Raw genomic sequence first — 21,700 nt, forward strand, 5'->3', positions numbered from 1 at the left:
TGGAAATTAATATGCTTCCCAGCTAATTCTAATTAAAATTAAATATTCTATTAGAATTTGCATTTTCTTGACCTTTTTTCTGTTCATTTAGAAACCACACAGATTTTTAAAAAGTCAACCTAGTGTTTGGGGAGTTATTCTTTCCAGCTTTTACTGACACTGGAAAAAAAAGTAATGTATAAAATATTTTTTCCTAAATTCAGAACTTCTAATGACAGCAGTTCTCAATAACATGACATTATACTAAATTAAAAATGGACTAGTGGTGAAATCCGAGCCCTAATGAAGTCTACGACAAAACTCCCATTGACGTCAATGGGGCCAGGATTTCACCTTAGGTATTTTGTATCATTTCCAAAACAAGAGTGAGCAGTGCTGAAAAATACTGTATTAATAATCTCCTTTGAAATAACAGAAAAGAAAAAATAAGTCAGATCTCAGTCTTTTAGATTGGATGAGCTAAGTGGTCAAGTTTAGCAGAAAGAATACAAAAAGTCCACAAAGCCGTAGCATTGCAATTGAAATGAAATTCAGAGAGCGGAGACACCTATTCAGTGTTCATCTAGGAAATGGACAAGTACATTCTCTTGTCAAACTAAACAGGGCAACAGCAAGTCTGACAGTCCTCAAATTTCAATTGTTTAAATATCCCATTTTTCTTTAATTGTATATCTGGTTGAAGCATCTTCCCAAGAATTGTAACATTCCTAAATAAAAACAATAAACTAATATCTCTCTCTAAGGCATTAAGGATGGGATTTCCAAAAGCATTCAGCATTACCCTAGCTCTTCTCCCTTTGAAATCAATGCAAGCTTTAACTAATGACTTCAAGGGGAGTAGAGCTAGGCCAACACTGAGTGCTTTTGAAAAGCCTACCCTAAGTTTGAGCATCATCTCTGTACCCTTCTGTGCCTCCATTAATTGAGTGCACAGCAAGAGCTCTGCTCTTCAAAAGAATAACCCCAGACAATCAGGTGGCTTAGTATGAAATGCATAAGTGTCCGCAAACCAAAATAAACCTGATAAGTCTGAAGCCTACCACCCATAGTGTTGCATTTTAATACCAAAACCCCTGGGAGCTTCTGCCCTTCTGATCAATTTGTATAAATGTATATTACATTAAAAGTTATTTTTGGATATTACTACATTTCAATATATTTTGTAGGTAGAAAGTATTATAAAGGTTATATTTTAATTTGTGTTGTCACTGTGCATCACGCAAAGAAGCATTAACACAGTGTGGGAAGAGTATTTCCTCTTTAGAAAGAAATCAACTGTTTAGGCCACATTGAAAAACAAGACTGTAGGTATTTCTTCTGTGAAAATACTATCAACTGAATCATGGATAAACTATGTGAATTACAGCATATGGAAACTACCTCTGAATTCTAACTGGTTGACCATCATACTTTTGATGCGATGCTAACACCCATAATCATTTCTTTATTGCCACTTGACTTTGACTAAACCAATGCAGTAACCATGTTGAGTAAAATACAAAAGAGTTCTCAAAAATATTCTTGGACTTGAATTTGAAACCAATATTATGATCATCATAAATTGGAGAGTAGAAGGGAAGAAAAAATGTCTGCTTGAATTGCATTGCTTGGAGCTCAATTAGTTATTCTTGTTCCATTTCCAATTAATTATCATTAGTGCCAACGTTTGTACATGGCTTCTATTTAAAATTAAATCAAGGTTCCTGAAGGATTGAAGATGGTTTTTAAATCCACAGGTTATGTACATTAGAGTGTAAGCACCTAAAGATATTTTTTTTCCAACAGGAATCACTTTCTTGAAAGGCTAATATGTAACTTCAAACTGATTCAGTTTAAGTACTGATTGCTTTAGCAAAAACATTAACAAAACTCCAAATGTGTGGAGTTTTATGATATTGCAATCTATTGATGAACTATCTAAAAACTGGGTTCTATCAGCAGATACTGACACAAAGATGGCAAAAGAGCACACATAATATTCAAATATATGAGATAATATAGTGCTTATAACAAAGCAACATAACCTCTTGAATTTTTAACTAGTACAAATATTTATTCAAAAATAAAATGAAATGTGTCATCCTATGAGTGGCTGCAGTGTAAATGAAAGCCAGGGATGCTAACACTCTTAGCTATAAGGCGTACAGAACAGGTAGGTGCTGTGCAAGTTTCCCCACACAATTCTTCAAATGAACCTCAATGTGGAATAGCAGTGGTACTTCATGTCAAGGCCTGGGTGTTTTTTGAGCATGGTTTTGTAATATGTACACGTGAGCATGAGCTAACTACCAAACTCATTTCACACGTGATCCACATTCCGATATGAACCCTTTTAAGCAAAAGTATAAGGCTAGCATATTTACCCACTATACCACTTAGCTGTATCTCTTTGGTAATTTTATAACGGAACTACTCTCAGTTTTCTCTCTAAAGGGGAAAGCTTTCCAAAACTTTATCACCCTTTTCATTGAGAAATCAATCTAATTTCCAAGTTCAGTGTGATCTCCGTCACTGTAATACACATTATTTAAAAATAACATAAAATGGTTCCAGTGAAATTATGAGCCCCCTGTATATATTTACATTACATGGTAATAAACTGTATGATATAATAGTGCAGCATTCTGTATTAAGTAACTGCACACTTCAAGTCTCTTGCAATAGTTCATGTACAAACCTAAGAGTTATATACATTTCACTACAACTTCCACAATTTTTATCACAGATTTCCAGGGAGCCGTATGAGAGATTTTCTAATAGATGTATTGTTCATCTGGGGGAGAGTTACGGTTAACCTTTGCCTCTACAGAAAAAAATAATAATTTGGTATTCAGTTCACTTGGGTACTTTAAGGTATTCAGAATGCAAAGAAAGGCCAAAAGTACCTAATTTTAAAAAATTCCTGCAAGCAAGTTTAGCTAAGACACTCTACATATTGCTGAAAGCCTTGCTGTAAATCATTTGAAGTGTTAACCGATTTTGCTTGTAAGTATACTACCATGTATTCACAATAGCCTATTACAGATACCTATATTTTATACTGCTCTATTTTAATAGTCATACAGAACTGTATTATGTATCATCCAACAGCAGTGCAATAAAATATAGTGGCGTAGAAGAGCCATTTAATAACTCTTCAACTTCTAAACAACAACATCCTTTCTGAACATGTCTGTCCCACCAAACTTGCATACTGCTGAATGCTGGCTTCATCACTTGGCCCCTTCCGTCTTTTCTTATACATGCTGTAAGGCATTACAATTCTCTTGTGAAGAACCCGAACTCGGCCCAGCTCTTTAATACAACCTTCATCAACTGCAAAAAGAAATAAACACAAATTAATAAACATATTGTCCTTGTTAGTATGCATTTCCTCACCTTATTTTCTTTGATTAAGAAAAGGTAATGTACCTATGTTCTCTCTTTAGTACTAAAGAATAAGATAACTTTGTTTTGAGCTGATCTATATGCATGGGCTCTGGTGTAATGTAAATCAGAAGTTGAAAAGCATGTATCCATGAGGAGTGAACATAAATCATGCATCTACCCACCTGAAGTAGTTAGGTACACTGTTTCTAACACACATAAAAAGCTATATTTAAATTTGTGTTCAGGGGAGATCCGTGCCAGAAGCAATACTGTATTTGAAACTATTTTCCAATATAATTGATCAAAATGGGCTTCCTTACAGTTGCCATAGAGCAGTGTTGTTTTTGACAACTACACTGTTTCCAAATGTTATTGCTATAGCACGGGCTCCCTGTTTCGCTGGCAGAGAAAGGTGCTCACACAATTCTTTCTGGGGAATAAACGAGGCAACAAAATTTCTTCCCAAACTGAGTACAGCTTTATCCCCGACCAACTCCTAGTCTCTCTTGCACTCTTCCATGAATACCCATCAGCTGGGTCCAGTAGTGGAATGAGGCATGTGTCCTTTATTACTTAACCCTTCCCAGTCTCATACCATAGTCCTGAGATCCAATAAACAGGGTTGACAGCATTGGCCTGACAAATTTCCCTAGGCTTTCAGGACCCAGACAGGCAGCAAGCCTCATCCATAGTTGCATTTTATTAACCTAATGTACAATACCACTCTGATTTATTCTAACAAGCACCATGCAAGGGTATCGTGCTGAATAAGTTAAAACTTCGTTTGTTTGCATTCAGTTGTTGCTGCTATTGCTGAATTCTCATTTGTGTAGGTGTTTACATCTCAGGCAAAATGGTTCTAGAGTAACTGGGAAAGAAAGTTTTTACTTAAGTAAGAGAACAACTAGCCATATGCCTGAAGCAGCTGCATGATATATTAATAAGGTTTTTACAAAGTGTTGTTTAAAGAAAACACTGACTTTGCTGAACACTAGGTTTACATGGCCATTAATATAAAAATCAGCTTAAAAGCTACTTTTGGAAAGTAGATTTGAATGCTAAGTGAAAACAGAGCAAAAAGACATTCATTACAATGTAAGTATATAAGACATAAGCTATGCGAAGAGTACCAAATATTTTTGTGGGCTCAGAAGATGCTTTGGCTACAAAGTTCTTACGGGCAGGTATAAAGCCATTTCATGATCCATGTATATATATATAAAATTTTCTAACACTCTCTTTAATATTTCAAATTTACTTGTGTCTAAAAAATTGTGCTTCATTACAACTAAAGCTGCCACCCCAATGTAAAAAAATCCATTTCCCATAGGGTGTAAGATTTAAGACCCCCCTCAAATGAATCTTGCTGGAGTCCATTCTACACCATTTCCCTTGGCATTATGAATTATAAACAACTGGGATGATGTCTTCTGCTGATTCAATCAAACCACCAATGTGGAAATCCTAATAATTCCTTTATGGGTAAAGAGTTTTAATTAAAAAGAGAAAAAAATAGAGCCTTCCAAAATTGAGGTTGATATTTTTCTAATGGGTTTTCCAAAGTGCACCTGAAATTCTTTGCAGGCAGTTAATAGAATAGACCTGAACAAACTACAAGTAACGTAAACTAGACAGATTTTCATGCTGAATCCTTTAGTCCAGTATTGCCACACTGGTGTCTTTGGTGGTCCTTGGAGTACCTGCTGATGGTTTTTGGAGAGCTGGCTAATTTCATGGTGCTGGTTTGCCTTGTTTCCAACACCTAAATTACACGAAAGGTTAAAAAATGCAATATTCTTTCCATGTAAGCAACCTCTGTAGCTGCCATAGGTAGGCTGAGTTGTCATGAAAGGGGGGGGGGGGGGTGGGCGTATGTGATGGGGAATGGGAGGCGGTTCATGAGAATGTCTATTAAAACGTGACCCTCACTATGAAAAAAAAGTTTTAAAACCCCTTTCAGGCCTTCTTTATGCATTACAAAGAAACAAAAGAGGTCACTAACAATGTTTTTCCTTTGAAAGTCACCACTGAAGCTTGCAGAATCAGAATTTTTCTGCTGATTGCTTGAATCTGGATATTAATACATAAAATAGAGTTTCATTAAATTTCATCCAGTTCAGAATGACTTCATTACTTTTATCTGTTGTGATTCCTTACATAAAGGTACAATGTCCTTCTTGGGTAGGAAAGAGTGATGTGAAAGAAGAAAATCTGAATAGTACATGCTAAGATTTGCTTCTCCACTAATTATTGCTGGCACTTGCTTTAGATAAACACTGAAGTAAACAACACTGTTTTGGCTTTTTCTCCCTCTTTGAAATCCATTAGGCTTTTTGATGTGTAGCCAATACCTTTCCGGTATCCTAATGGATTTGTTTTTCTACCACTTCTTCCCACTCCTCTATACTATTTTCATTCTTTGTGAAAGTTCAAAGAGAACAAAATTTGCAAGTTCAGCATCAGAAGGTGACACAATTAAAGTTATTTTAACTTCTTAAATAGGAGACAAAAGTTTGTACTAACTACACCTTTAGGCCAAGCATTGCAACCAGAACTGGACTGATGCCAAAACTAGTCTTCATAACAAGTTGTCTGAAGAGAGCACTTTTAGGGCTGTTCTTTACTTACTTGTTGATATTTATTACTTCTATTTAAAACTGAAACCAGATATTGTGGGCAAACGAATCTTTTGGCTTGTATTGCTCCTGGCCCCAGATTGTATGTATTACAGTAACTAAAGCTACTGCACCTTCAACTTCTCTACAGTCTTCACTTGCTCAGTTGAACTTTGTTTGGGTTGTTGAATGTGTGGTTTTATATGCTTAGCTCACTTTTACTCATTACATCAGGTCTTAGTGCATTGTCCTCTTTGGAATCAGACCATACAACATACTTATTGCTATCGGGGTTTTAGCGTACTGTGGGCAAGTATTTTCTGGGGGAGAACGACACTTCTCAAACCACGCGGTAGAGCGATGCCTACTTCGACAGTGGCACCATTTTATAAGTCTTCAGAAAAATGCACCCTCACAGGGCAATCAAGGAAACTTGCAACTATCCTGAACACTGCTGAAGCAAGAATCATCCTGAGTTCAGCATAGACACAACTGCAGAGACTGTGTGTATGTGCACATAAAAACTGTCTTAAAGGGCAATATGTTAAACTCAGATATGCATGGCCCCCTAACTTATGCTTTTAGTGATCGTATTTATGTTTTACGCTTCTTATTCAATGCCCATTCATGATTCTTACAGATGTTACATAAAGACCAGAACAATACAATCCTTCCCATAGGTGTTCTTTTAAACACCAGAGAGATTATCTGTCTCTTGTGAATATAATTTATCAACCCCATAAAAAAATAAAGTTATGTGATAAAAAGAACCTGCTGTGAAAGTACTTCAATGACTAAATAAATATGACTCAAACTGCATCTAAAAAAGGAACAGTTTTACTTGAATTTTAAGTCATCACTAAACTAATCTCAGGTACACTTTTAGGCTTTTATAAAGGATGAATAAGAAGTTCTGTCACCACAATACCAAATCCATAAGAAACAATTTAGTCAGCTTCCAGTTGCTACTGTTCTAGTGCCAAAATCATATGAGTGTAGGAAAGTATTCACTTTATTCATTTAAATCCTCTGGAAGCCATCCTACTTAAGGATTTAATGGAAAATAAAAACAGATTGGGCTCTGGTATTGTTTAAAGAAGAAATGACCTGACAAACATAAAAATCAGAAATCTGCTGCTGCTGCTAAATCTGAATATTAAGTGCACATTAAAGACAATTAATTGTACTTTTATAATTATTGCAAATACGAGTGCCAATGTCCCTTCTCTGTGTAACTGTGCTGTTACATAGGTGCAAAACAGGATGCCGCTCTCATCTCAGCTTGGAATGAAAGCTGTAGTATATTAATGTAAATGAAACTGTTTTTTTAAAGCACGAAAAACGCCCAACAACTAATCTTGCTTCTGTGTCTTATTAAAATAGTTTTAACTAGTGTTTTCCTAGTTTCCTTCCCCAATTTTCTCATGGGTTACCATCTGCCAGATGCAGCTAAAGTAGAAAGGGCAGCTCAGCAACCTTACTCATTGGAGAAACTGTTATAATTAAAAAAATAAAATGAAAAGATGCTTTTTCTCACCACACTTTCTCACAGTATATTCTCATGAACCACGCGATGACCTCTGTTTCTCCCCCCCAATTCTGTGCGCTTTATTCTTCTGTCTCAAAAGGCTCATAAAATTAAAGATGTTGGAGGCAGAAAAGACTTTATCAACCAGTTCACTCTCAGGACCATTCAAGGTTATTTACAGTGTATTTCCTAGTCTCTCCCCTTCCCCCCAGTCCAGTTTTTAATGTCCTGCAGAAGAGAGTTTCTACACATATCCTGGGAAGACGACATCATACACCTCACTGTCAAGAAGTTTTTTTGAAATTCACCCTAAATGCTCTTTTTCTCAATTCCATCTCTTATGCCTCTTATCAATGAAATCTGGTCCTGAGGATTTGTTATTATTTTCTTAAATTATCTCAACACTTCCTCTTTCGATCCCTTAGTCTCTGGCAATGCTTTATCTTTATTACCTAAAAAGACAAGATTTAGGGCAGGGGTTCTCAACTTTTTTCTTTCTGAGGCTATAAAAACTCCATGGTGCACCTGTGCCACAGTAACTGGTTTTCTACATATAAAAGCCAGAGCTGGTGTTAGGGCAGGGTAATTGCCAGGGGCCCCCACAAAGCTACATTGGTCAGACTTCAGCTTCAGCCCCGGGTGGCAGGGCTCAGGGCCATGGACTTCAGCCCCATTCAGTGGGGCTTCGGCTTTCTGCCCTGTGGCCCAGCTAGTCTAACACTGGCCATGCTTGAAGGACCCCCTGAAATCTGCTCACGGCCACCCCCAAGGGGCCCCGGGTTGAGAATCACTGATTTAGGGTAATTATTTCTGCCACGAAGGCCACTACAACCATTTAGTAACCATTCAACTACTCTGCTATGTTTGTATCCTCTTCCATTTGTCCTTTTACTGCCTGGTTGTATACAGGTTCACTGAATCTCTTGCATGTTTCCTGTTTCTGATGTATTTAAAAAAAATTTTTTGGCTTCAGCTAATTCTCTCTCGGCTCTTCTAATTTTCATCTTACATTACTTTTGTCATAGTTTATGTTCCTTTCTATTGTTATCAGTTGGTCTGGATTTCTCTTTTTTTTTTTTTCTTCCCGTTTCTTTAAGGATACCTGTTTAACTCAATCTCTTGGACTCTATCATTTTATTCCTTTCCTTTCCCTTTCTTTGTTTAGGGGTATACATATTTTCTGTGACTCAATTCTGGTATGCTTAAGCAGCCTCCATGCTGAGCCTAAGGATTTTCATTTCCTCACTTTTGACTTCAGGCTCTTTTTGAATAGTTTCCTTATTAATTTATTTTTTTTTAAATCTCCTTTCTAAACTATAATGCCACAGTGCTACTTTTTGGTGCAATTCTTCCCTTGAAAACGTTGAATTTAATTATTTTGTGGTCACTATTACCTGATGGCTTGACTAAACATAGTTACTTCTTCAACCAACTCCAGTGTGTTATTTAATACAATTTGGGAAATGATTATCACTTGTATGCTCTAGAACCAACTGGTCCAAGAAACAATTTAAGGTTTCAAAAATACCATTACTCTAAACTTTACTCTGATGAAATACCCAAATCCTAACCCTAAACCCTAACCCTAACTTTATATGCACTTAGATTAGGGTGAACTCACCCATCATTACTGCTTTTATTAGATTTAGTTAACTGTTGGATCTCCCCCAAAACTACATACACAACATCTGTCTCTTAAGGGTAAACCCACTAGTAGATTTGTATTATGACAACTTTGGATTTGTATCCATGCAAATTCTTTTTACTCAGAATTGTTTCATTACAATCTATAGAATGTTTCATGTCCAATGCTACTCCCCCACCTTTAACACCCATGTCTATCCTTCCTTTATAGCAAGGAAATGTAGAAAAATAAACACTCATTTTACTAGAATGTAAAGGATCAGATTACTGTATGGTTCCATACAGCTACACAGCAGAATCTGGACATTAGTTACATATTGAAAAAGGCAAAGGATTTAAAAATTCAACACTACAGAGGATGAGGTTTTAAGAACCTAGAGCCAACTGCGGTTGTCAGTGCAAAACGTTGAGTGGAAGGATAGTTCCAAAAATGCACACGCTTTAAAAGCCTCAATACAACTCAATATGAAACTTTGGCTACCCATATTATGGTTCTGGTTTAAAGAAACCCAAACTGGTTTATGTTTCTACTTCAAACTGGCAAACTTTAACAGAAGTATTATCCAGTGATTTAGTCTCTCACATGTTCTCATATTGATTTGCAACCATTTTCTGGAGGCTTATGCCAGAGTATAGAATAAATCAATTTAAAACTCTTCTCCAAATGGGAAACAGACTTTGAAACACTTTGAATAAAAATGGGTAATTTTATAGCAAAGTGCATATCATCTAACTTTTTAAAGAGTATACACTGATCTTAAGTTTTCTTTTCTTCTTTCAAGTAATTTATCCAGAACAAGTCACAAAGCATGAATGGAAATATTTCTGAAAGGTCAGCAAAATTTGGGAAAATTGCTATGTTTAGGCTTCAAAGAAATAATATGTGGTTAGTCAATCTCTAAAATCTCTAAGCTAAAAGTTTATATGGAAATTTTGTTGAATAAAGTTAATTTAAAAACATATTTGCCCTCTCCACTTTTTTTTCCAAACACACAAAGTCATTTACGTACTAGTCATCTGCTGATTTTTATTTTTTAAACCAAAATTGCTTGACATAGCTGAATTACATACACTTTATTTATGTCTCCTATTTATCACAGTCCTAGCTGCCATGCAAAAAACTACCATCATCATTAAATTAGGATCATGCTAAAACCACTAGATTTCAAAAGAGATTTCTACACATTTCACTGTAGACCAGTTAAAGCTGAAGCCACGCAATACCTATAAAACTATGATCAATGCATTTTAGTGTTTGTGACCATTCCAGGTTAGAATAAACTAATTTTATGGATACTGGGATTGTACCTCCCCCCCACCACAAACACACACTGTGTCAGGGCAGAGTTAAAGTTTTGGGTGCCTTAGCCATCTATTTCTATATCTTAATATGTTTGAATTTCTTTAAGTTTAACTGTGAATTTCCTGGGAATGCTTGTTTCTGAGATAATCATAACACCCTTGTAATGGTTTGTACCCTTAAATTACTGGTATGCACTTGCAACCTTAACTTCTGGCATACTCAAGTCAAAGAGAATGCTACCAGCTGATATTTTTAATCATTTGCCGATTTGTAGTATCTAGCTGTCGTTATGGACTAATGGCTTGGCAAATATCAATGAAAAAGAAACCAGCAGTAGGGCTGGCCCAGAGGCCCCATGGTTAGTGTTTTGTCTTGCTAGAAGAGATATTGATTAGATTTCCTGGCCTGGATACTCATTCTGTAGTCAAAAGGTATGAGAAATGTTGAGACAGCCAGCTCAGATACTGGAGTGAGGGCCTTAAGTTGCTACACAGCAAACACTGAGTGATCACTTAACAGTAGCAATAGTGTTCTCCAAAAGGCAATCTCGACCAGCATTCTAGGGAACGTTTCCGCAATATGGCAGCTGGTAGGGACTTTAGAGGGAATAGCGGTGTATGGAGAGAGTAGCCTTTATTTGATTACTGCAGTTTAAACCAGCGGTTCTTCACCTTTGGTTTTTTCTCACAAGGCAACTGAAAAACACACTCAAAAATTTGTAAAGAAAACTGAAAAGCAAAACTTGCAAATTATGCCTTGAGATCTTGACAGCCCGAACTGTAGTGTAGAAACATTAATATTATGGTAACTGTGGCAATAATCTCACTTACTCAGTGAACTAGTGAAAGACAGTGTTTTAATAAAACAAAGTATTTTGCCATTCTAGTCATACAAAGAACGAGGTGAACATTGAGAGTGTGTTACAACTGCAGGTTCTCAGAGCTTAAGCTGTAGCTTTCCTTTTTTAAAATGCTTGTGGGAATTTATTTTTTATTTATTATTCCTATAAAGGTTTTGAACAGCTAGAGTCCAAGTCTTTCTGTTCTCTGACATTATTCCTGAATCTAATCCAAAGATTTTTTTTTTTGAATTTTCTTAATTATGATCTGATATCAGCTGAACAAGCAGATTTCCCTGGTTTCTTAAAGGGAGTTAGCGAATTTTACGTTAGATTTTGTGTTTACATGTTTGTGGCAGTAACAGGGGACAGGGCCTTTTGGAAGCACACAGAAAGATCAAGAAAATGTAGACACATAATTGTACAAATGCACGGTTGCAACTATAAACATGCTTTAGATCAGCACCACAACATGCAAAGCTTAATGGTTCAAAACTTCTTTGCAGCATATTTTTAAAATTTTAATCAGCTTTTCAAGTTTGGGTTGTTGGGTTCAAACAGTTTTGATGAAAAAAGACTAGTGAAGACAGTCACAATACAGTCCCTGAAAGTCATTTTTTTCCAATGTGTGACAGAAATGAGCAGAAATAAGAGTAGGAATATGGGAAGATGTGTTACAAAAATGTGCCCAGTTACAAAGAACCTGTTAAGAGGCTAACGGCCTATCAAGGCAGAACTGAGGGGCGCTGGCAGTACCTGAAGAAGCTATCACTGACGGGTACACCTTTTCCCTGATTCTTCTTTCTCATTTAATGGACTGCTGATGAACACCAATTCTCAAATTATGCAAGAAACAAAAAAGAACAAGCTAAGAGCTCATCTTTTAAGTACATAAAATTCTGAATGACAGGAAAATAAAAAAGTAGACATAGCCAAAAAAAATTAAAGTGTCAGTTTTATTGCCATTTACTACTTTTTAAAACAGAAAAGAAATTGGACAACTGCCAATTTTTTTTCAAGTCACTAATTAGGAAAATATTCCTCATATTTTTCTGGACTGGATACATTTAGAGAGTCACCATAAAAATCTTATTTGGTTATGTTATTTCTAATGAAGAAAGAAACATGATATCCCGGCTAAACTCTGATATGAGGCTGTCTCTGATCACAACTCCGAGTTTCCTTAAACCCCACTATAAAACCCCTATACCATGCAAAATATTTGGCCATCAAGACCATTTTCCCAGTAAGATTGCTTATGTTTCTTTAACTACTGTCATCTGGTTTGAGACACATGTTTAAAGTATCAAGAGGACATTATACACACAGGTCCACTAGTGATTTCATAGCACAGACGAATATATAACAGTAGGATGCACTGATGCTCTCCAAAAGGTAAAAATTGCATTTCTGAGTATAGGTAAATTCACAGATTCATACATACCAAGGACAGAAGGGACCATTGTGACAATCTAGTCTGACCTCCTGTATCACACAGGCCATAGAACTTCCCCAAATAATTCCTACAGCATATCTTTTAGAAAGACATCCAATCTTGATTTTAAAATAGTCAGGGATGGAGAATCCACCATGACCTTTGGTAAATTGTTCTAATGGTTAATTACCCTCACTCTCAAAAACGTATGCCTTATTTCCAGTCTGAATTTGTCTAGCTTCAACTTCCAAAGATCAGATGCACATTATTTTCTATATGTAGAAATGTCTGTGTAACTCTGAGATAGGTGCTTGAATTGACAGGAGTAAATCCATTTGGAAGTGCTACCTCTAAAAATACTGCTTAGTCTCTAGTTTCAGTCCAAGAACTCACATTTCATATATCAGTAACTGCAGTTTAGATCTTATGGCCTTTGGTACAACGCAAAAACCTAAACTTAACCCCCGCCCCCCAAAATATAAAAAAAAATTGAAACAAAAACTTCCTTCACAGAGCAAGTAAATACTTGCTCACTGGATTCAGAACACTCCATTTGGGGGCAGGGGGAGAACTCTAATAACTGAACACAAAGGAAACATTACAGTTGCATGCACAACCTTAACTTCGTCCCCGGGTCAGCTCTAATCTATGCTAGATGCCCAGGGCCCAAAGAGCCCTTTCACCAGTGGGGGATCACTGGGGCATAATAATATTCTGTCAAATACCAGGTTCCATGTTTCATTTGCTAGCTATTGCGTGAGAATGGGGGAGTCTTGTTGGAGCCACTGGGTGGCTCTACGCCATTCAAAGCTTCCTGTAACCAGTGAGTATCCTCAAGTTGCCAGATATACTGTTTTTAGGGCTTCTTTGTGCGGCTTAACCTGTGCAAAACAACCTTATCATACTAGAGGATCTAACTCCATATTTAGTAACTTAGAGAAAATAACTGAAGAATTAATGGTTATACAATGCAGTGTATCACTCCATAATTTAAGATCAGTGTGGGAGGCACAAAAATGTGCCATTAACAATAAAAGTTGGATCTCTGTGATTGGCAGCTTTTGAGGCTGCTTTTAAAGAAATTACCATACAAAAGAGACTATAAACCAGTTTCCACTTTGCTTTGAAACTCATTAGTCATAAATGCTAATTTCGTATTTAATTTCAAGGATTTCTAGTGTGTTAAACCTGCAAAGAAGCATAATGTACAATGTGTCAGGATGAGAGTCGCCTTATACTGCCAACATCAAAAACGATGCCTTAAAAAAAATAAAAATAATAAAAAAAAAAAGGAGTGGTAACTTGCAGGAAGCTAAAATATCTAAAATTTCAATTCAAATACAAATTTAGTTTATAAATGTTGTAAGTGCTTCATATCATGTGATCTTTCAGAGCTTAAGAGCTAAATTAAACTAATTGTATACTATCACCTTTTCAAATTTTACAACTCAGATCTGCAATGATAAACTAAATTAAAGACGTACAGACCACTGTTAATGGACTTATAGTTTGCTAGCTGGCAAGTTTAAAGTATGACATATCTGACTTCGAATTTTATTTTAATTTGCTTTTTATTGATTGTAAAGCATGTTTTCTTTTGTGTCAGCTGCTAGATACAGGAAGCCTTTTGAAAAATAGAATAGTATAAGCTATTAGTAGAAAGATACAGTAAACAATTCAGACAAGCTGGACACAAGAATATTAATATTTACGCAAAACAAGAAGTTAGTTTTTTTGTCTCCAATTGTGTCTCAAACTCATTCATCAAGAAAAATGAATGTCCAATATCCCTCATGATATAAAACTACTACTTCAGACCAAACTAAAAGCACAGCTAAAAGGAAGCATTAGCTAACATAAACACCTCACCAGGGAAAAAAAAGTTTTTAATTAAAACCAGCAAGAACAAGTCACAAAGGAAGTACAGTAAAACGTTTAGGATGGTCTGACTCAGCCAAGTCTTTGCAGTTCACTTACTCTAGCAGAAAAGAAGCTGGTAATCTCTGAAATCACTATTCAAAAGGCAAACTTTCTGTCCTAAGAGGAAAAATGCATCTTATCTCAACATCATCTGTGATAGTTTAACAAATTAAGACAAAAGAATTACAGTACTGCAAGCACAACTTATTAAACCTTAAAATGGATGGGCAGAGAGAGGAAAATGCAATAAATATTATACACATCTTATAAAATTGTCTGGCTTTGAGCCTGAAATCATATCACTGATTTTTGATTTAGAATTAAAACTTTAGTAACCACAAGACAAAACACTTGACAAATAGTCAATATTTGATAAACCAGACTTGCCTTAACAGAAACTTTAAGCAATTGTATTCTGAATCCTATTATTTGAATACTAAAGATGAATGGAAAGATATTCTTGGAAATATCTCTGGAAGATCTTTTCTGTATAACAACAAAGTAAGTTCATAAAGATCCTTTCAGCTTTCAGATGTTACTTGCAGCAATCTGAAAAAGACTTATGTACCAGTAAATGGAGTTCTTGGAATACACCGCCTATGCAGGTCTACACTAAACTGAGTTGTATGGCATGGCCCACAATTCTGGAATCCTTCTAAAGCCATTTAACCATTAAGGTGAACATAAAACAATACAGGAATATGAAGTTGAAACTACATTTCATAGATTCTAGGACTGGAAGGGACCTCGAGAAGTCATCGAGTCCAGTCCCCTGCCCTCATGGCAGGACCAAATGCTGTCTAGACCATCCTAGATAGACATTTATCTAACCTACTCTTAAATATCTCCAGAGATGGAGATTCCACAACTTCCCTAGGCAATTTATTCCAGTGTTTAACCACCCTGACAGTTAGGAACATTTTCCTAATGTCCAACCTAAACCTCCCTTGCTGCAGTTTAAGCCCATTGCTTCTTGTTCTATCCTTAGAGTTTTTATAACTGTCACTACAATCATACTAATCATTTAATCTAGCTATTATGCTCTGAAGAGTGGGGAAGGAGAAATGGCCAGTGAAGAGCTGTAGAAGTATTTAAACAACACTGGTTACCAAAAGTAACCTTCCTTTTTCCCCACATGAAATTGCTTCTGAAGGGCTCCACTGCAGAAGATTAGCAATACCCACGGGAAGTGTTGGTTAAATAAAGACTGAAGGACTGCCAGCTGAAATGAGCATCTGATTTAGCTCCAAAGTGAAGAGAATAAAGCTAAATAAAGGTCTGACTTGAGCTCTAAGTGGTACTGTCACAACCCAGTCTCTCTGGTGCTGGAAATCATATCAGCTAATAGTAGGCCTGGATGCAGACTTCTTCAACTTTAGACTTTTCTCCAAAGGCCAGGGAGTTGTGAAAGGAGTCCCCAAAGTATCTGGAGTGCTTTTTCCTTGGACTGCACTAATTCGAATGACTAAGCTCATATTAAGCACACTTTAATCTCCTGGAAACCATTGCTGTCAATAAAAGGAGAAAGAAATTGCACCTAGACTTAGAGCACTTTGAGGCCTCTTCTTCTCTCGGTATAGATGAAGACCTTCTTGGGAGAAGGTGGCAGTGCTACAGAGAAATCTATACTGTTCTGAGGGTACTGGAGCCATGGATCTCTTTTTCTTCAGAGACTGATACAACAGGCTGAGTGGAAAAGACCTGCTCCAATTGAAGGCATCTCTCCAACTTGCTTATTGCTGTGAAACAAACACCAGAAGTGCTGAGTACCCTTTCCTAGCGAGTTTTAGCAACTGACATGCTGATCTGAGGGCCACCTCTATTGTCGCAGGAAGCACAATTCTCGGAGCTTGAATACTTCTCCAGAAGTACCACCTTGACTGGATCATATACCAAGATGAAATGTAACTTAAAATTAATTTTATGTAAGTAAATTTCAACAAACACCAACAAGGAAGTTTGGCCAAATAAACTAACTGCAGTAGATGAGGAGAGAATGGTTCCAAGACTGCTTGAGGTGGTAGAAAGGTAATAAACCTCAGCTATAGAGGTAATACCTTTTGTAAATTCAGTTGGATCATTAGTTTTGTGTGCATACCTAACAGCTAGATGGCTGAATTATGTGTAGGAGTCATGAGGCATGGCAGGGAACTCAGACTGAGGATTTCATTAGGGAGAACAGAATCATAACGTTGTTATTCTCTGGTCAAATCAGTTTGCTCAAATAAACAAATGCAGAAAACTACATGAGATTGAAGACATACAAGTTTTAAAACCTGCTAGCACACTGGACATCTGTGATAAATACAGAATGCTCACTTTATTTTTCTGAACACATTTTGCTTAAGGGAATATTTTAAAATGACTGCAGTACAGAAGAAACACTAACTGGAGAAAAAAAAACTTTAGCCATTAATTAAAGCCCTAACTCTTTGTCAAGACAAACATAACAGAAACCAAGTCAAGATCCAAACATCTCTCTGTGTTGTAAACAGTAATTTTCTATATGGCAAATCATGCTAGTCTGCCAGTTTAATTTATGTTGCCATAAGTAGTGCACAGATATAATGTCATGCCTGCCTCCATAAAGTCAGAGTTTGAACGTCCCTCCAGATGGTTGAGATCCTTCAACATCTAGGATTGCAAAGCTAATTTATACTTATGATGGGTAAAAGCTTTTATTTTTAAGCTTAAATAAATTGAAGATGTTTGATACCCAAGGCTTAGTGACATATTCCTCAGCCATTTCAAATTAAAAACAAATTAGAGGAATATACTGTGGATATTCGAAATAATATTCCTAAAATTGTGGATGACTATCCTGAGTTTTAAGGAACTGAGGTCCTAAATAACGTTTTCTGTGTATTCTGGGTCTGATACAAGAAATACTTTAATAATTAAAACAAAAAAATGTAACTCAAAAGAAAAGTAATCCAGTACAGCACATCTGTCTTTTTCGGATTTATTTTAGTCTCATCTTCTTGTTGGGTTTTTTTTTTTTGGCCATATCCTTACAAACTCCTCTTTTTTTCAGAAATAATATATTTTTATTATATTTATATAGTGTCTAAAGTATGGCGAGCACTTTTTGGACAAATAAAAGACAGGACCATATTCTCAAGTGGTGTAAATTGAAGCAGCACTATAATGAAGTGACCCAATCTGGCCCATGGTCCCTGCCCTTACAAGAGCCCCCATCACCTGTAGATTTCAGTGACACTTGGGGACACACTGCAATTTACAATACTGAGCCCCAAATGTTGACATACAGCAATAAAACAACAGAATGGAAGAAAGCATGGAGGATAAGAGTTACAAGTTGTTGCATTTGCTTTGCTAGGCTATGAACATAGCATGACTGCTGGGGGGACGTGGCTGATAAGCTCTGGTAGCTTTGAATTATGTGATGGTGGAAATGACAAAGGAGATAAATAGATTAAAGCAGGAAGGAGGCTCTGCAGAGAAGCTGGGGAAAGGAAAGTGCTCATTGGGGTAAAGAATGAAGAGATGGGAACGAGCGAGGTGAAGAGGAGGGAGAGAGGAATGGATAAATTTGAAAACCACAAAGATGAATGCAGATGTCGTCGTGAAAGAGGCAAAGTTTGACTGGATTGGCAGTAGCAGATTGGCTACATAAATCACATTAGATTAATCAATTACTGGAAAAAATAAGTAAAAATATGGAATCAATTATGGTCTAAAAACGTCCACATGAATAGAGTGGATGATGTCATGACAGCAGAGGAAGAGTAAACACGTTCTGAAGCAGTGAAGGCCTTACAAAAAGGTCTTCCCTTGAAGAGTTAGCTGCGGAATCCAGTGTCCCCGTAGTGGCTTCTTCTTAGTTCGGTGAGAGGAGGAGGCAGGCCCAGCACATATCCCTGGGGCCACTAACAGCAGCTGCTGTATATCTGGGCTCAATTATACTTTTAACTTTTATCATGTTTGGTAACTAATTCCATATGTTGGTTATCCTCTACACGAAACAATTCAGCCTGAATTGTCCACCTTATCCTGTCAACTATTTTTAGAATTTTGTCCATTTTTTCTGAACAATTTACAAGTGTGAAAAACGGTTTCACGAATTTTAACAACCCTTTTCCTGATTTCTTGATATTGACAAGTGAGGAAAAGTTTTAGTCACACGATAAACTTACACATGTAGTAGACTTGCCTCAATACCAACAACTAGTGCATGGAAATGCTATTTTATCATAGATTTGGAGAAGAAACTACAAATAGGACATTTACCATGGTAAGGTAGATTTTGACATGTAGTTCCCAAAATTATCCTTCCTTTCAATATTTCACATAAATATTTTGAAGATTTTTATTTTTCAAGCAAAGTTTGAACAGAACCCATACAACTTCAAAAATATCAAGTATTTCGCTTTTGGAAAAGTAATGGTTTTTGCCATCACAATTCACAAAGTTGTCTTTATCCAGGAACTCCAAAACTTATTACATTCCCTAGGCTTGTACTCTTTCACTGGTTGTTAAAATATGGTATATGGATAACTGAAAATATTTAAATAAGAAAAACTGGGTGCCACACAATCTCTCTGAAGATAACTTAGATGCGGATTCCCAATTATTTTATACATTCCACAGGAATACAAAGAGCCGTGGCTGGGGTCCTGTGGAGTTCTATGCATTGTCTATATTCACTAAAAGGAAGCTATACTTAGGTCAGTAAACTGAGCACACAATTTTTGAAATACTAGTAGCAGAAGGAATATGGGCAAAAAACAAAAGCATTACAAATGGATTCACAATATTAATGGTCTGCCTCCCTACAGCAGATGATCACACACAATGGCTTAGAGAAGAAAAGGATTTTTATGTAGTCATATTTTGAACCAATTCCTTTTGTTCTTTACAATTAATTGTTCTGGAAACTATCATTGCAGAACCGATGACTTTCAATAATTCCAAATGATCTTAACATTTATAGTGTATCTTTTGAGTTAAAAGACCCTTAAATACTTATTAAACTAAGGTGCCCATTCTGAGAGGTATTCAGAACCTCACAGCTTCTTGCCCTTTAATTAATATATAAACCATACATAGGGATCACATCAAGCACACCTACAATGGCCTTTGGGTGAAATGTGGCAACTGTTTAACAGTTTACGTGAACACTACAAAATAGTTTAGCACAAAATACATAAGCAATATCAAAAGAATAAATGTTGAAAAGTACATCTGAAATTCCAAGGGATAGTTCCATGAGGAGATTTTTAGCAATCACACAAATACCTTGTTTATTTAGTTCTGGAAAAAATTGTAAGGAAATGTAAGGTCAAAGTGAACACAGTACAGGTACATTTCCTAGGCTACGTAAACCTGGATGAAAATCTAATTGATATGTGGACTCATTCCTAATCTTTCCAATTTTTATGGGAAAGTTCCAAGACAAATTATCTGGAGAAATATAAAAATGAACACAGCTGTCACCTGTGCAGCTACCATATGCAACTTTCTTAATAAAAACAAATATACCGTATATACTCGATCATAAGCCGGTTAGTTTATAAGCCAACCCCCCCCCAAGATGGACAAGTAAAAATGGCAAATTTTTATGACCCATTCATAAGCCGACCCTATAATTCAGGGATCAGCAAACTTTGGCTCCCGGGCCATCAGGATAAGCTGCTGGTGGGCCGAGATGGTTTGTTTACCTCAAGTGTCTGCAGGCACGGAGGTAAACCTAAGTAAACAAAGTGTCCTGGCCTGCCATCTGCTTACCCTGACGGGCCAGGACAGCAACTGGTGGGGAAATTTTTTTGGGGAGGGTGGGGAGTGGGAGAAGCTGGGGGTCAGGAGAGGATGTCTCTGGCCTGGCCGGAGCTGGTCTGGCAGGCCAGGCCGGGCGGCGTGGCCGCAGCCTGCCAGCCCTAGAGCTGCAGCTGCTTCGGAGGCTGGGGGGAGAGCAGCGTGGCCAGAAGAGGAGAGACTCTGGCACCGCCTCTTCCCTTCTGGGTCTGCTGGCTGAGGTGCCTCTCCTTGCCCCCTCTGTCGAGGGGGGGGAGGGAGGGAAGAGGCTGTGTCCCACCTCTCCCTCTCTATACCTGTTCATAAGCCGACCCCCTTCTCTGATGCTTCCCATTTTTACTAAAAAAATTTGACGTATGAACAAGTATATACGGTATGTAATGTTATTTTGAGGAACATCTTGAAAGCATTTCTTCCAACTTTTCAAGAGGTTAACATTTTGCTTAAAAGTGCATAACATTTGTACATATTAACATAAAAAAGGTGCACAAATTAAACTTTTATGGGGGTTAATTTTTGTGACCTTCCTACAAATTGCACGGATTAAACTTTTGTCTGTAGTCACTGATGGTTGAAAAAGTAGCTCAATAAAATCAACTAAAATAGATTAAATTATCTTTCCTGTCTTTAAGAAACACTGGAACAGCTAAGGTCTAAGAAGATGATCTTATGGTGTGGTCCTTCTTCTAATTCTAAAGACTTAACTAGTGTGATGGAAAATCCAAGAGTGATCATTTCCATTCATTTGGATGTTAGCTTCCCCCCCCCCGCCTTCTTCACATACTAAGAAGAGAGTTGACGAATTTGCTTGGCTACAGCTAATTAGCACTATCTTCACTGTTTAAATACCTTTTGTGATCAAGGATCAGGCTGGATTTAGAAATACTCACTTCAAATTGATTTCAAGAGTTTATAAACTTAATTAGAAACAGACATGAACTACTGAGATGCAAAATTCTAAAAGACTTGCTAGGAGTAATTGATACGCGTCTTTCCTTGCTGGTTATACAACTGGTGCCTACCACATTTGGCTGTGTTTAGAGAAAGAAAGTTTAGCCCTTTTGCAATTTTTAATTAAGAAAAACAAAGATATGTTTCACAATCTACTAGAATGTAATAATGCCCTTTCCCACTCCCAGCCCTCTGAAGTACCCAAAGGAATCAGAAGTCACTTTATTTTTAAAACACATGGTAAATACCAGATGTATTACAATATAGCAGTAGTGTCCCCATAAATAAGACTGAGAAGGACTTCCCAATTCTGCACATTTGC

At 36.8% G+C, this 21,700-nt stretch overlaps 1 protein-coding gene across 5 annotated transcripts in view; it reads right to left on the minus strand.

Annotated features, from left to right (window-relative positions):
- Positions 1-2,851: 2,851 nt before the first annotated feature.
- The window catches only part of ATE1 (arginyltransferase 1), a 156,774-nt gene continuing 137,925 nt past the window's right edge, over positions 2,852-21,700 (minus strand). For all 5 annotated transcript variants that reach the window (XM_026650942.2, XM_026650943.2, XM_024216986.3 and 2 more), the window contains one exon: positions 2,852-3,315. In XM_026650942.2, coding sequence (XP_026506727.1) covers positions 3,137-3,315 — 179 coding nt within the window. In that variant the 3' untranslated portion in view covers positions 2,852-3,136. The remainder of the gene's footprint in view (positions 3,316-21,700) is intronic.

The sequence above is a fragment of the Terrapene carolina genome, unplaced genomic scaffold (genome assembly GCF_002925995.2).
Source record: "Terrapene carolina triunguis isolate 2854851 unplaced genomic scaffold, T_m_triunguis-2.0 Scaffold95, whole genome shotgun sequence".
Lineage (NCBI taxonomy): Eukaryota > Metazoa > Chordata > Testudines > Emydidae > Terrapene > Terrapene triunguis.